The sequence below is a fragment of the Oncorhynchus kisutch genome, linkage group LG5 (genome assembly GCF_002021735.2).
Source record: "Oncorhynchus kisutch isolate 150728-3 linkage group LG5, Okis_V2, whole genome shotgun sequence".
Taxonomy (NCBI): domain Eukaryota; kingdom Metazoa; phylum Chordata; class Actinopteri; order Salmoniformes; family Salmonidae; genus Oncorhynchus; species Oncorhynchus kisutch.
In genome coordinates, this window is record NC_034178.2 from 74924820 (window position 1) to 74938521 (window position 13702).

A 13702-nucleotide genomic window follows, 5' to 3' on the forward strand; every position below is an offset into this window, starting at 1 on the left:
GAGACCCAACCAGCTCCTCCTGGTTACGAGACACTCAACCAGCTCCTCCTGGTTACGAGACACTCAACCAGCTCCTCCTGGTTACGAGACACCAACCAGCTCCTCCTGGTTACGAGACACCCAACCAGCTCCTCCTAGTTACGAGACACCCAACCAGCTCCTCCTGGTACGAGACACCCAACCAGCTCCTCCTGGTTACGAGACACCCAACCAGCTCCTCCTGGTACGAGACACTCAACCAGCTCCTCCTGGTTACGAGACACCCAACCAGCTCCTCCTGGTTACGAGACACCCAACCAGCTCCTCCTGGTTACGAGACACTCAACCAGCTCCTCCTGGTTACGAGACACCCAACCAGCTCCTCCTGGTTACGAGACACCCAACCAGCTCCTCCTGGTTACGAGACACCAGCCCCTCCTGGTTACGAGACACCAGCCCCTCCTGGTTACGAGACACCCAACCAGCTCCTCCTGGTTACGAGACACCCAACCAGCTCCTCTGGTTATGAGACACCAGCCTCTCCTGGTTACGAGACACCAGCCTCTCCTGGTTACGAGACACCAGCCTCTCCTGGTACGAGACACCAGCCTCTCCTGGTTACGAGACACCAGCCTCTCCTGGTTACGAGACACCAGCCTCTCCTGGTTACGAGACACCAGCCTCTCCTGGTTACGAGACACCAGCCTCTCCTGGTTACGAGACACCAGCCTCTCCTGTTACGAGACACCAGCCTCTCCTGGTTACGAGACCCAACCAGCTCCTCCTGGTTACGAGACACCAGCCTCTCCTGGTTACGAGACACCAGCCTCTCCTGGTTACGAGACACCAGCTCCTCCTGGTTACGAGACCCAACCAGCTCCTCCTGGTTTACGAGACACCCAACCTCTTGGTTATGAGACCCAACCAGCTCCTCCTGGTTACGAGACACTCAACCAGCTCCTCCTGGTTACGAGACACTCAACCAGCTCCTCCTGGTTACGAGACACCCAACCAGCTCCTCCTGGTTACGAGACACTCAACCAGCTCCTCCTGGTTACGAGACACCCAACCAGCTCCTCCTGGTTACGAGACACCCAAACCAGCTCCTCCTGGTTACGAGACACCAGCCCCTCCTGGTTACGAGACACCAGCCTCTCCTGGTTACGAGACACCAGCCTCTCCTGGTTACGAGACCCAACCAGCTCCTCCTGGTTACGAGACACCAGCCTCTCCTGGTTACGAGACACCAGCCTCTCACTGGTTACGAGACCCAACCAGCTCCTCCTGGTTACGAGACCCAACCAGCTCCTCCTGGTTACGAGACACCAGGCCTCTCCTGGTTACGAGACACCAGCCTCTCCTGGTTACGAGACCCAACCAGCTCCTCCTGGTTACGAGACCCAACCAGCTCCTCCTGGTTTACGAGACACCCAACCTCTTGGTTATGAGACCCAACCAGCTCCTCCTGGTTACGAGACACTCAACCAGCTCCTCCTGGTTTACGAGACACTCAAACCAGCTCCTCCTGGTTACGAGACACCCCAACCAGCTCCTCCTGGTTACGAGACACCCAACCAGCTCCTCCTGGTACGAGACACCCAACCAGCTCCTCCTGGTTACGAGACACCCAACCAGTCCTCCTGGTTACGAGAACCCAGCCAGTCCTCCTGGTTACGAGACACCCAACCAGCTCCTCCTGGTTACGAGACACCCAACCAGCTCCTCCTGGTTACGAGACACCCAACCAGCTCCTCCTGGTTACGAGACACCCAACCAGCTCCTCCTGGTTACGAGACACCCAACCAGCTCCTCCTGGTTACGAGACACCCAACCAGCTCCTCCTGGTTACGAGACACCCGAGCCCTCTCCTGGTTACGAGACACCAGCCTCTCCTGGTTACGAGGACACCAGCCTCTCCTGGTTACGAGACACCAGCCTCTCCTGGTTACGAGACACAGCCTCTCCTGGTTACGAGACACCAGCCTCTCCTGGTTACGAGACACCAGCCTCTCCTGGTTACGAAGACACCAGCCTCTCCTGGTTACGAGACACCAGCCTCTCCTGGTTACGAGACACCAGCCTCTCCTGGTTACGAGACACCCAGCCTCTCCTGGTTACGAGACACCAGCCTCTCCTGGTACGAGACCCAACCAGCCTCTCCTGGTTAACGAGACCAACCAGCCTCTCCTGGTACGAGACCAAACAGCTCCTCCTGGTTACGAGACCCACCAGCCTCTCCCTGGTTACGAGACCCCAACCAGCTCCTCCTGGTTACGAGACCCAACCAGCTCCTCCTGGTTTACGAGACCCAACCAGCTCTTCCTCTGGTTACGAGACACCAGCCCCCTCCTGGTCACCCGGGATATGGGAGGGGTTTGGCCGGGGTATGCCGTCATTGTAAATAAGAATTTGTTCTTAACTGACTTGCCTAGTTAAATAAAAAATACAAAATAATTTAAAAGGGGGAACACACACCACAGCATCAGAATACACCATGTGGGTTGACAGAGACAGATATTGAAGGTGAGAAGTCATCATGACAAACACCACCTACTTCCCCAGCACAAAGGAGTGCCTCTTCCAACCTACTGCTAAAATAAAAACACTTCTCTTTGAGGCTCATACAACAACTTCCATTCAAATGCATTCTAAAGGGAGAAGAGAAGAATTATAAAGAGGAAGAGAAGGAGAGAAAAATAACATATGTGAAAGAGAGTAGAAAGAGACAGAGAAAAGAGAGATAACAGACAAAACAAGAGAGAGAAGAGAGACAGAGAGAGACATAACAGACATAACAGAGAGAGAGAGAGAAAGAGAGAGACATAACAGACATAACAGAGAGAGAGAGAGAAAGAGAGAGACAGAGAGAGATAACAGACATAACAGAGAGAGAGAGAGAAAGAGAGAGACAGAGAGAGATAACAGACATAACAGAGAGAGAGAGAGAGAGAGAGAGAGAGGAGAGAGAGATAACAGACATAACAGAGAGAGAGAGAGAGAGAGAGAGAGAGGGAGAGAGAGATAACAGACATAACAGAGAGAGAGAGAGAGAGAGAGAGAGAGAGGAGAGAGAGAGAGAGAGAGGAGAGAGAGAAAGAGAGCTTACAGAGAGAGCGTCAACAGTAACCTTGGGAAAATCCTCTGTATTATCATTAACAGCAGACTTGTACATTTCCTCAATGAAAACAATGTACTGAGCAAATGTCAAATTGGCTTTTTACCAAATTACCGTACAACAGACATGTATTCACCCTGCACACCCTAATTGACAACCAAACAAACCAAAACAAAGGCAAAGTCTTCTCATGCTTTGTTGATTTCAAAAAAGCCTTTGACTCAATTTGTCATGAGGGTCTGCTATACAAACTGATGGAAAGTGGTGTTGGGGGTAAAACATACAACGTTATAAAATCCATGTTATCAAACAACAAGTGTGCGGTTAAAATTGGCCAAAAACACACAAATTTCTTTCCACAGGGCCGTGGGGTGAGACAGGGAGGCAGCTTAAGCCCCACCCTCTTCAACATATATATCAACGAATTGGCACGGGCACTAGAAACGTCCGCAGCACCCGGCCTCACCCTACTAGAATCCCAAGTCAAATGTCTGCTGTTTGCTGATAATGTGGTGCTTCTGTCACCAACCAAGGAGGGCCTACAGCAGCACCTAGATCTTCTGCACAGATTCTGTCAGACCTGGGCCCTGACAGTAAATCTCAGTAAGACCAAAATAATGGTGTTCCAAAAAAGGTCCAGTCACCAGGACCACAAATACAAATTCCATCTAGACACTGTTGCCCTAGAGCACACAAAACACTATACATACCTTGGCCTAAACATCAGCACCACAGGTAACTTCCACAGAGCTGTGAACGATCTGAGAGACAAGGCAAGAAGGGCATTCTATGCCATCAAAAGGAACATAAAATTCAACATACCAATTAGGATCTAGCAAAAAATACTTGAATCAGTCATAGAGCCCATTGCCCTTTATGGTTGTGAGGTCTGGGGTCCGCTCACCAACCAAGACTTCACAAAATGGGACAAACACCAAATTGAGACTCTGCATGCAGAATTCTGCAAGAATATCCTCCGTGTACAACGTAGAACACCAAATAATTAATGCAGAGCAGAATTAGGCCGATACCCACTAATTATCAAAATCCAGAAAAGAGCCGTTAAATTCTACAACCACCTAAAAGGAAGCAATTCCCAAACCTTCCATAACAAAGCCATCACCTACAGAGAGATTAACCTGGAGAAAAGTCCCCTAATTTCCGAATACCTGACCACTGTGACTGACCCAAACTTAAGGAAAGCTTTGACTATGTACAGACTCAGTGAGCATAGCCTTGCTATTGAGAAAGGCCGCCGTAGGAAGACATGGCTCTCAAGAGAAGACAGGCTATGCGCTCACTGTCCACAAAATGAGGTGGAAACTGAGCTGCACTTCCTAACCTCCTGCCCAATGTATGAGCATATTAGAGAGACATATTTCCCTCAGATTACACAGATCCACAAAGAATTCAAAAACAAATCCAATTTTGATAAACTCCCATATCTACTGGGTGAAATTCCACAGTGTGCCATCACAGCAGTAAGATTTGTGACCTGTTGCCACAAGAAAAGGGCAACCAGTGAAGAACAAACACCATTGTAAATACAACCCATATTTATGCTTATTTATTTTCCCTTGTGTACTTTAACCATTTGTACATTGTTACAACACTGTATATATATATTATGACATTTGTAGTGTCTTTGTTTTGAAACTTCTGTATGTGTAATGTTTAATGTTCATTTTATTGTTTATTTCACTTTTGTATATTATCTACCTCACTTGCTTTGGCAATGTTAACACATGTTTCCCATGCCAATAAATCCCCTTGAATTGAATTGACAGATAACAGACATAACAGAGAGAGAGAGAAAGAAAGAGAGAGACAGAGAAAGACATAACAGAGAGATAACAGACATAACAGAGAGAGAGCGAGAGAGATAAGACATAACAGAGAGATAACAGACATAACAGAGAGCGAGAGAGAGAGATAAGACATAACAGAGAGATAACAGACATAAGAGAGAGAGAGAGACAGAGACAGAGACAGACAGACAGACAGAGAGAGAGAGAGAGAGAGATAACAGACAAAGATAACAGACATCCAATGGCTTGCGAAAGTATTCACCCCCTTGGCATTTTCCCTATACAACCTGGAATTTGTATCATTTGATTTACACATGTCCAACACTTTGAAGATGCTAAATATGCGCTTTTGTGAAACAAACAAGAAATAAGGCAAAATAACAGAAAACTTGAGCGTGCATAACTATTCACCCCCCAAAGTCAATACTTTGTAGAGACACCTTATGCAGCAATTACAACTACAAGTATCTTGGTATGTCTCTATAAGCTTGGCATATCTGGCCACTGGGATTTTTGCCCATTCTTCAAGGCAAAACTGTTCCAGCTCCTTCAAGTTGGATAGGTTCCGCTGGTGTACAGCAATCTTTAAGTTATACCACAGATTCTCAATTGGATTGAGGTCTGGGCTTTGACTAGGCCATTCCAAGACATTCAAATGCTTCCCCTTAAACCCCTAGAGTGTTGCTTTAGCAGTATGCTTAGGGTCATTGTCCTGCTGGAAGGTGAACCTCCGTCACAGTCTCAAATCTCTGGAAGACTGAAACAGGTTTCCCTCAAGAATATCCTCGTATTTAGCTCCATCCATCATTCCTTCAATTCTGACCAGTTTCCCACAGCATGACCCTGCCAATGAAAAACATCTGCCACCACCATGCCTCATTGTGGGGATGGTGTTCTCGGGGTGATGAGAGGTGTTGGGTTTGCGCCAGACATAGCATTTTCCTTGATGGCCAAACAGCTCAATTTTAGTCTCATCTGACCAGAGTACATTCTTCAATATGTTTGGGGAGTCTCCCACATGCCTTTTGGCGAACACCAAACTTGTTTGCTTATTTTTGTCTTTAAGCAATGGCTTTTTTCAGGCCACTCTTCCGTAAAGCCCCGCTCTGTGGAGTGTACGGCTTAAAGTGGTCCTATGGACAGATACTCCAATCTCCGCTGTGGAGCTTTGCAGCTCCTTCAGGGTTATCTTTGGTCTCTTTGTTGCCTCTCTGATTAATGTCCTCCTTGCCTGGTCCGTGAGTTTTGGTGGGCGGCCCTCTCTTGTCAGGTTTGTTGTGGTGCCATATTCTTTCCATTTTTTAATAATGGATTTAATGGTGCTCTGTGGGATGCACAACGTTTCTGATATTTTTTTCTAACCCAACCCTGATCTGTACTTCTCCACAACTTTGTCCCTGACCTGTTTGGAGAGCTCCTTGGTCTTCATGGTGCCGCTTGCTTGGTGGTGCCGCATGCTTATTTAGGACTTCATTCCAAAGGGGTGAGCATGCATCACATTCCATAATTGTTTTGTTATTTTACATTTTTGAAACAAGTAGTTTTTTTTTTTCATTTCACTTCACCAATTTGGACTATTTACTATGTTAATTACATGAAATCTAATTTCAAATCCATTTAAATTACAGGTTGTAATGCAACAAAATAGGAAAAATGCCAAGGGGGATGAATCCTATCCACCTGATTCCTGCTTACAAAAAAATAATTAAAGCAGGAAGCACCAGTAACTCAGTCAATAAAAAAGTGGTCAGATGAAGTGGATATATATATATACTAGAACAGTCTGCAGCACCCTAGTAGAATGCTACATGGCCCTAAACAGAGAGTACACAGCAGCAGAATACCTCACCACCGTGACTGACCCAAATTTAAGGAAAACGTTGACTATTTACAGACTCAGTGAGCATATCCTTGCTATTGGCAGACCTGGCTCTCAAGAGAAGACAGGCTATGTGCACACGGCCCACAAAATGAAGTGGAAACTGAGCTGCACTTCCTAACCTCCTGCCAAATGTATGACCATATTAGAGACACATATTTCCCTCAGATTACACAGATCCACAAAGAATTCGAAAACTCCCATATCTACTGGGTGAAATAACACACTGTGCCATCACAGCAACATGATTTGTGACCTGTTGTCACAAGAAAAGGGCAACCAGTGAAGAACAAACACCATTGTAAATACAACCCATATTTATGCTTATTTATTTTCCCTTTTGTACTTTAACCATTTGCATATCTTTATAACACTGAATATATAATTTGTGTCATTTTAAATGTCTTTATTCTTTTGGAACCTCTGTGAGTGTAATGTTTACTGTTCATTTTTATTGTTTATTTCACTTTTGTTTATTATCTACATCACTTGCTTTGGGAAATGTTAACATAGGTTACCCAATAAAGCCCTTAAATTGAATTGAGAGATGAGAGACATAACAGAGACAGAGAGACGATTGTTGTTGGGGGAGGACGCAGAGAGCTGTGGGTTGGCAGCGCACTACATTGCTGCCTGCCATAAATTGAGGGACAGTGTCTGACAGACCAATCAACCTGTACTCCACTGTATGCTTATTGAATGTATGGTTATTTTGACCCTTGGTTGTTGTTGTTATTGTTGTTATTGTTCTTACTGTTGTCCCGTTGACAATTTTGATTCTCATTATTTTTCATATTGTAAATATCAAAAGTAAGCTTTGGCAAAATGTACATTGTTACGTCATGCCAATAAAACAAATTGAATTGGATTGAATTGAGAGAGCGAGAGAGAAAGAGAGATAACAGAGAAAGAGAACCTTCCTCCCCTCTCCTCTCTTCACCTCCCCTCCCCTCCCAGCCAGAGAGCAGTATGAAGAGAACCGTCCTCCTCTCCTCGCCTCCCCCTTCCCCTCCCAGCCAGAGAGCAGTATGAAGAGAACCTTCCTCCCCTCCCCCCCTCCCCTCCCCTCCCAGCCAGAGAGCAGTATGAAGAGAACCGTCCTCCTCTCCTCGCCTCCCCCTTCCCCTCCCAGCCAGAGAGCAGTATGAAGAGAACCTTCCTCCCCTCCCCTCTTCCCCTCCCCTCCCCTCCCAGCCAGAGAGCAGTATGAAGAGAACCGTCCTCCTCTCCTCGCCTCCCCCTTCCCCTCCCAGCCAGAGAGCAGTATGAAGAGAACCTTCCTCCCCTCCCCTCTTCCCCTCCCCTCCCCTCCCAGCCAGAGAGCAGTATGAAGAGAACCGTCCTCCTCTCCTCGCCTCCCCCCTTCCCCTCCCAGCCAGAGAGCAGTATGAAGAGAACCTTCCTCCCCTCCCCTCTTCCCCTCCCCTCCCCTCCCAGCCAGAGAGCAGTATGAAGAGAACCGTCCTCCTCTCCTCGCCTCCCCCTTCCCCTCCCAGCCAGAGAGCAGTATGAAGAGAACCTTCCTCCCCTCCCCTCTTCCCCTCCCCTCCCCTCCCCTCCCAGCCAGAGAGCAGTATGAAGAGAACCGTCTTCCTCTCCTTACCCCCCCCCTTCCCCTCCTCTCCTCTCCTCTCCTCTCCTCCCCCTTCCCCTCCCAGCCAGAGAGCAGTATGAAGAGAATCTCCCCCCCCCTCCTCCTCTCCCCTCCCCCTCCCAGCCAGAGAGCAGTATAAAGAGAACCTTCCTCCTCTCCTCCCCTCCCCTCCTCTCCTCACCCTCCTCCCTTCCCAGGCAGAGAGCAGTATGAAGAGAACCTTCCTCCTCTCCTCCCCTCCCTCCTCCCCCCCTCCCAGCCAGAGAGCAGTATGAAGAGAACCTTCCTCCTCTCCTCTCCTCTGCTCACCCTCCTCCCTTCCCCTCCCCTCCCAGCCAGAGAGCAGTATGAAGAGAACCTTCCTCCTCTCCTCCCCTCTGCTCACCCTCCTCCCTTCCCCTCCCCTCCCAGCCAGAGAGCAGTATGAAGAGAACCTTCCTCCTCTCCTCCCCTCCCTCCTCCCCCCCTCCCAGCCAGAGAGCAGTATGAAGAGAACCTTCCTCCTCTCCTCACCATCCCCTCCTCCCTTCCCCCTCCCAGCCAGAGAGCAGTATGAAGAGAACCTTCCCCCTCCCCCCTCCCAGCCAGAGAGCAGTATGAAGAGAACCTTCCTCCTCTCCTCCCCTCCCTCCTCCCCCCTCCCAGCCAGAGAGCAGTATGAAGAGAACCTTCCTCCTCTCCTTCCCCTCCTCCCCCCCTCCCCTCCTCCCCTCCCAGCCAGAGAGCAGTATGAAGAGAACCTTCCTCCTCTCCTCACCCTCACCTCCTCCCTTCCCCTCCCCTCCCAGCCAGAGAGCAGTATGAAGAGAACCTTCCTCCTCTCCTCTCCTCTCCTCTCCTCTCCTCACCCTCCTCCCCTCCTCCTCCCAGCCAGAAGAGAACCTTCCTCCTCTCCTCACCCTCCCCCTCCTAGCCAGAGAGCAGTATGAAGAGGACCTTCCTCCTCTCCTCACGCTCCTCCCCTCCCCTCCCAGCCAAAGAGCAGTATGAAGAGAACCTTCCTCCTCTCCTCACCTCCCTCCTCCCCCCCTCCCAGCCAGAGAGCAGTATGAAGAGAACCTTCCTCCTCTCCTTCCCCTCCTCCCCCCCCTCCCCTCCTCCCCTCCCAGCCAGAGAGCAGTATGAAGAGAACCTTCCTCCTCTCCTCACCCTCCCCCTCCTAGCCAGAGAGCAGTATGAAGAGGACCTTCCTCCTCTCCTCACGCTCCTCCCCTCCCCTCCCAGCCAAAGAGCAGTATGAAGAGAACCTTCCTCCTCTCCTCCCCTCCCTCCTCCCCCCCTCCCAGCCAGAGAGCAGTATGAAGAGAACCTTCCTCCTCTCCTTCCCCTCCTCCCCCCTCGCCTCCTCCCCTTCCAGCCAGAGAGCAGTATGAAGAGAACCTTCCTCCTCTCCTCACCCTCACCTCCTCCCTTCCCCTCCCCTCCCAGCCAGAGAGCAGTATGAAGAGAACCTTCCTCCTCTCCTCTCCTCTCCTCTCCTCACCCTCCTCCCCTCCTCCTCCCAGCCAGAAGAGAACCTTCCTCCTCTCCTCACCCTCCCCCTCCTAGCCAGAGAGCAGTATGAAGAGGACCTTCCTCCTCTCCTCACGCTCCTCCCCTCCCCTCCCAGCCAAAGAGCAGTATGAAGAGAACCTTCCTCCTCTCCTCACCTCCCTCCTCCCCCCCCTCCCAGCCAGAGAGCAGTATGAAGAGAACCTTCCTCCTCTCCTTCCCCTCCTCCCTCCTCCCCCCTCCCCTCCTCCCCTCCCAGCCAGAGAGCAGTATGAAGAGAACCTTCCTCCTCTCCTCACCCTCCCCCTCCTAGCCAGAGAGCAGTATGAAGAGGACCTTCCTCCTCTCCTCACGCTCCTCCCCTCCCCTCCCAGCCAAAGAGCAGTATGAAGAGAACCTTCCTCCTCTCCTCCCCTCCCTCCTCCCCCCCTCCCAGCCAGAGAGCAGTATGAAGAGAACCTTCCTCCTCTCCTTCCCCTCCTCCCCCCCTCCCCTCCTCCCCTCCCAGCCAGAGAGCAGTATGAAGAGAACCTTCCTCCTCTCCTCACCCTCACCTCCTCCCTTCCCCTCCCCTCCCAGCCAGAGAGCAGTATGAAGAGAACCTTCCTCCTCTCCTCACCCTCCTCCCCTCCTCCTCCCCCCTCCCAGCCAGAGAGCAGTATGAAGAGAACCTTCCTCCTCTCCTCACCCTCCTCCCCTCCTCCTCCCAGCCAGAAGAGAACCTTCCTCCTCTCCTCACCCTCCCCCTCCTAGCCAGAGAGCAGTATGAAGAGGACCTTCCTCCTCTCCTCACGCTCCTCCCCTCCCCTCCCAGCCAAAGAGCAGTATGAAGAGAACCTTCCTCCTCTCCTCACCCTCCCCTCCTCCCCTCCCAGCCAGAGAGCAGTATGAAGAGGACCTTCCTCCTCTCCTCACGCTCCTCCCCTCCCCTCCTCCCCTCCCAGCCAAAGAGCAGTATGAAGAGAACCTTCCTCCTCTCCTCACCCTCCCCTCCTCCCCTCCCAGCCAGAGAGCAGTATGAAGAGAACCTTCCTCCTCTCCTTCCCCTCCTCCCCCCCTCCCCTCCTCCCCTCCCAGCCAGAGAGCAGTATGAAGAGGACCTTCCTCCTCTCCTCACCCTCCTCACCTCCTCCCCTCCCAGCCAGAGAGCAGTATGAAGAGGACCTTCCTCCTCTCCTCACCCTCCCCCCCCTCCCCTCCCAGCCAGAGAGCAGTATGAAGAGGACCTTCCTCCTCTCCTCACCCTCCCCCCCTCCCCTCCCAGCCAGAGAGCAGTATGAAGAGGACCTTCCTCCTCTCCTCACGCTCCTCCCCTCCCCTCCCAGCCAAAGAGCAGTATGAAGAGAACCTTCCTCCTCTCCTCACCCTCCCCTCCTCCCCTCCCAGCCAGAGAGCAGTATGAAGAGGACCTTCCTCCTCTCCTCACGCTCCTCCCCTCCCCTCCTCCCCTCCCAGCCAAAGAGCAGTATGAAGAGGACCTTCCTCCTCTCCTCACCCTCCCCCCCTCCCCTCCCAGCCAGAGAGCAGTATGAAGAGGACCTTCCTCCTCTCCTCACCCTCCCCCCCTCCCCTCCCAGCCAGAGAGCAGTATGAAGAGGACCTTCCTCCTCTCCTCACGCTCCTCCCCTCCCCTCCCAGCCAAAGAGCAGTATGAAGAGAACCTTCCTCCTCTCCTCACCCTCCCCTCCTCCCCTCCCAGCCAGAGAGCAGTATGAAGAGGACCTTCCTCCTCTCCTCACCCTCCCCTCCTCCCCCTCCTCCCCTCCCAGCCAGAGAGCAGTATGAAGAGGACCTTCCTCCTCTCCTCTCACTATGACTCAGTGGCAGTGGGTAGACAGCTTCCTTGATATTTATAAAGATCTACTTTACAGGGATCGTTCAGACATACAGCTATGAAGAGGAGACTCACCCAACATAAATAAATCACATTTCTTTCCAGGTCTGAAGTAGAAAAAAGTGAAAGGAAAATCTAGAGTGTGAGTCTGTGTGTGTGTGTAGTCTACCTGGTGTCCGTGCAGTGTCCGTGTGTGCGTGTGTGTGTGTCCGTGTGTGTGTGTGTAGTCTACCTGGTGTCCGTGCAGTGTCCGTGTGTGTGTGTCCGTGTGTGTGTAGTCTACCTGGTGTCCGTGCAGTGTCCGTGTGTGCGTGTGTGTGTGTCCGTGTGTGTGTGTGTAGTCTACCTGGTGTCCGTGCAGTGTCCGTGTGTGCGTGTGTGTGTGTCCGTGTGTGTGTGTGTAGTCTACCTGGTGTCCGTGCAGTGTCCGTGTGTGCGTGTGTGTGTGTCCGTGTGTGTGCAGTCTACCTGGTGTCCGTGCAGTGTCCGTGTGTGCGTGTGTGTGTGTCCGTGTGTGTGTGTGTAGTCTACCTGGTGTCCGTGTGTGCGTGTGTGTGTGTCCGTGTGTGTAGTCTACCTGGTGTCCGTGCAGTGTCCGTGTGTGCGTGTGTGTGTGTCCGTGTGTGTGTGTGTAGTCTACCTGGTGTCCGTGCAGTGTCCGTGTGTGTGTGTGTGTGTGTCCGTGTGTGTGTGTGTAGTCTACCTGGTGTCCGTGCAGTGTCCGTGTGTGTGTGTCCGTGTGTGTGTGTGTAGTCTACCTGGTGTCCGTGCAGTGTCTTTGTGTGCGTGTGTGTGTGTCCGTGTGTGTGTGTGTAGTCTACCTGGTGTCCGTGCAGTGTGTCCGTGTGTGTCCGCGTGTGTGTGTCCGCGTGTGTGTGTGTGTAGTCTACCTGGTGTCCGTGCAGTGTGTAGAGCAGCCGTCCCTCCAGCAGGTCCAGTATCTTCATAGTGGAGTCATTAGAGGCTGTTATCAGGTAGTTACCAGATGGATGGAAGGATAGACTGTTCACCACTCCGCTGTGAACTGGAAACACACATTCAACCGGATACCGCATTATCACACCGGAAACACACATTCTACCGGATACCGCATTATCACACCGGAAACACACATTCAACCGGATACCGCATTATCACACCGGAAACACACATTCAACCGGATACCGCATTATCACACCGGAAACACACATTCAACCGGATACCGCATTATCACACCGGAAACACACATTCAACCGGATACCGCATTATCACACCGGAAACACACATTCAACCGGATACCGCATTATCACACCAGAAACACACATTCAACCGGATACCGCATTATCACACCGGAAACACACATTCAACCGGATACCGCATTATCACACCGGAACAAAAACAGTGTCATAGTTTTTATTTAAATGTTGTTGTTGTTTTTTTATGTCTCTATACATTCTAACCAATTCATTTAATAAGACATCTCAATTTCAGCTTCAGTTTTCGTCACCTTGCTAACATGTACACAGATGTCGGATGTTGTTAAAACCTGATCACTCTTTCGGACGCAGAGAATTCTCCTGCTGAACCAGGAAATTCAAATGAGCCAGGTCCCCTAAAGAAGGGCCCCCCAAAGAAGGGCCCCTAAAGAAGGGCCCCTAAAGAAGGGCCCCTATAAAAAAGAATAGTCTTTCTAACTGAAAACCCCCATTACTTCAACATTCAAATGTATCTGAAATGCAGCCAAACATAGAGCTTGATAACACAAGATAGATATTGGTCTCACTAGGCTACGACATATACGTGTCAAGATTAAGCCTTACCCTCCGTGTTCCAGGGTAGTTCACTACAGATTAAGCCTTACCCTCCATGTTCCAGGGCTAGTTCACTATAGATTAAGCCTTACCCTCCATGTCCCAGGGTAGTTCACTATAGATTAGGCCTTATCCTCCATGTTCCAGGGTAGACTAAACCAACTCTCTGCTCTGACTAGGGCCGGGAGTGGAGACAAAAGCCTTAAAGGGAA

The 13702-nt window shown here is 51.0% G+C and overlaps 1 protein-coding gene across 1 annotated transcript in view; it reads right to left on the bottom strand.

Moving 5' to 3' along the window:
- The window catches only part of LOC109884123 (POC1 centriolar protein homolog A), a 39556-nt gene that overhangs the window by 10759 nt on the left and 15095 nt on the right, over positions 1-13702 (bottom strand). The window contains exon 7 of the mRNA XM_031825801.1: positions 12591-12724. Within this exon, the coding sequence (XP_031681661.1) occupies positions 12591-12724 (134 nt within the window). The remainder of the gene's footprint in view (positions 1-12590; positions 12725-13702) is intronic.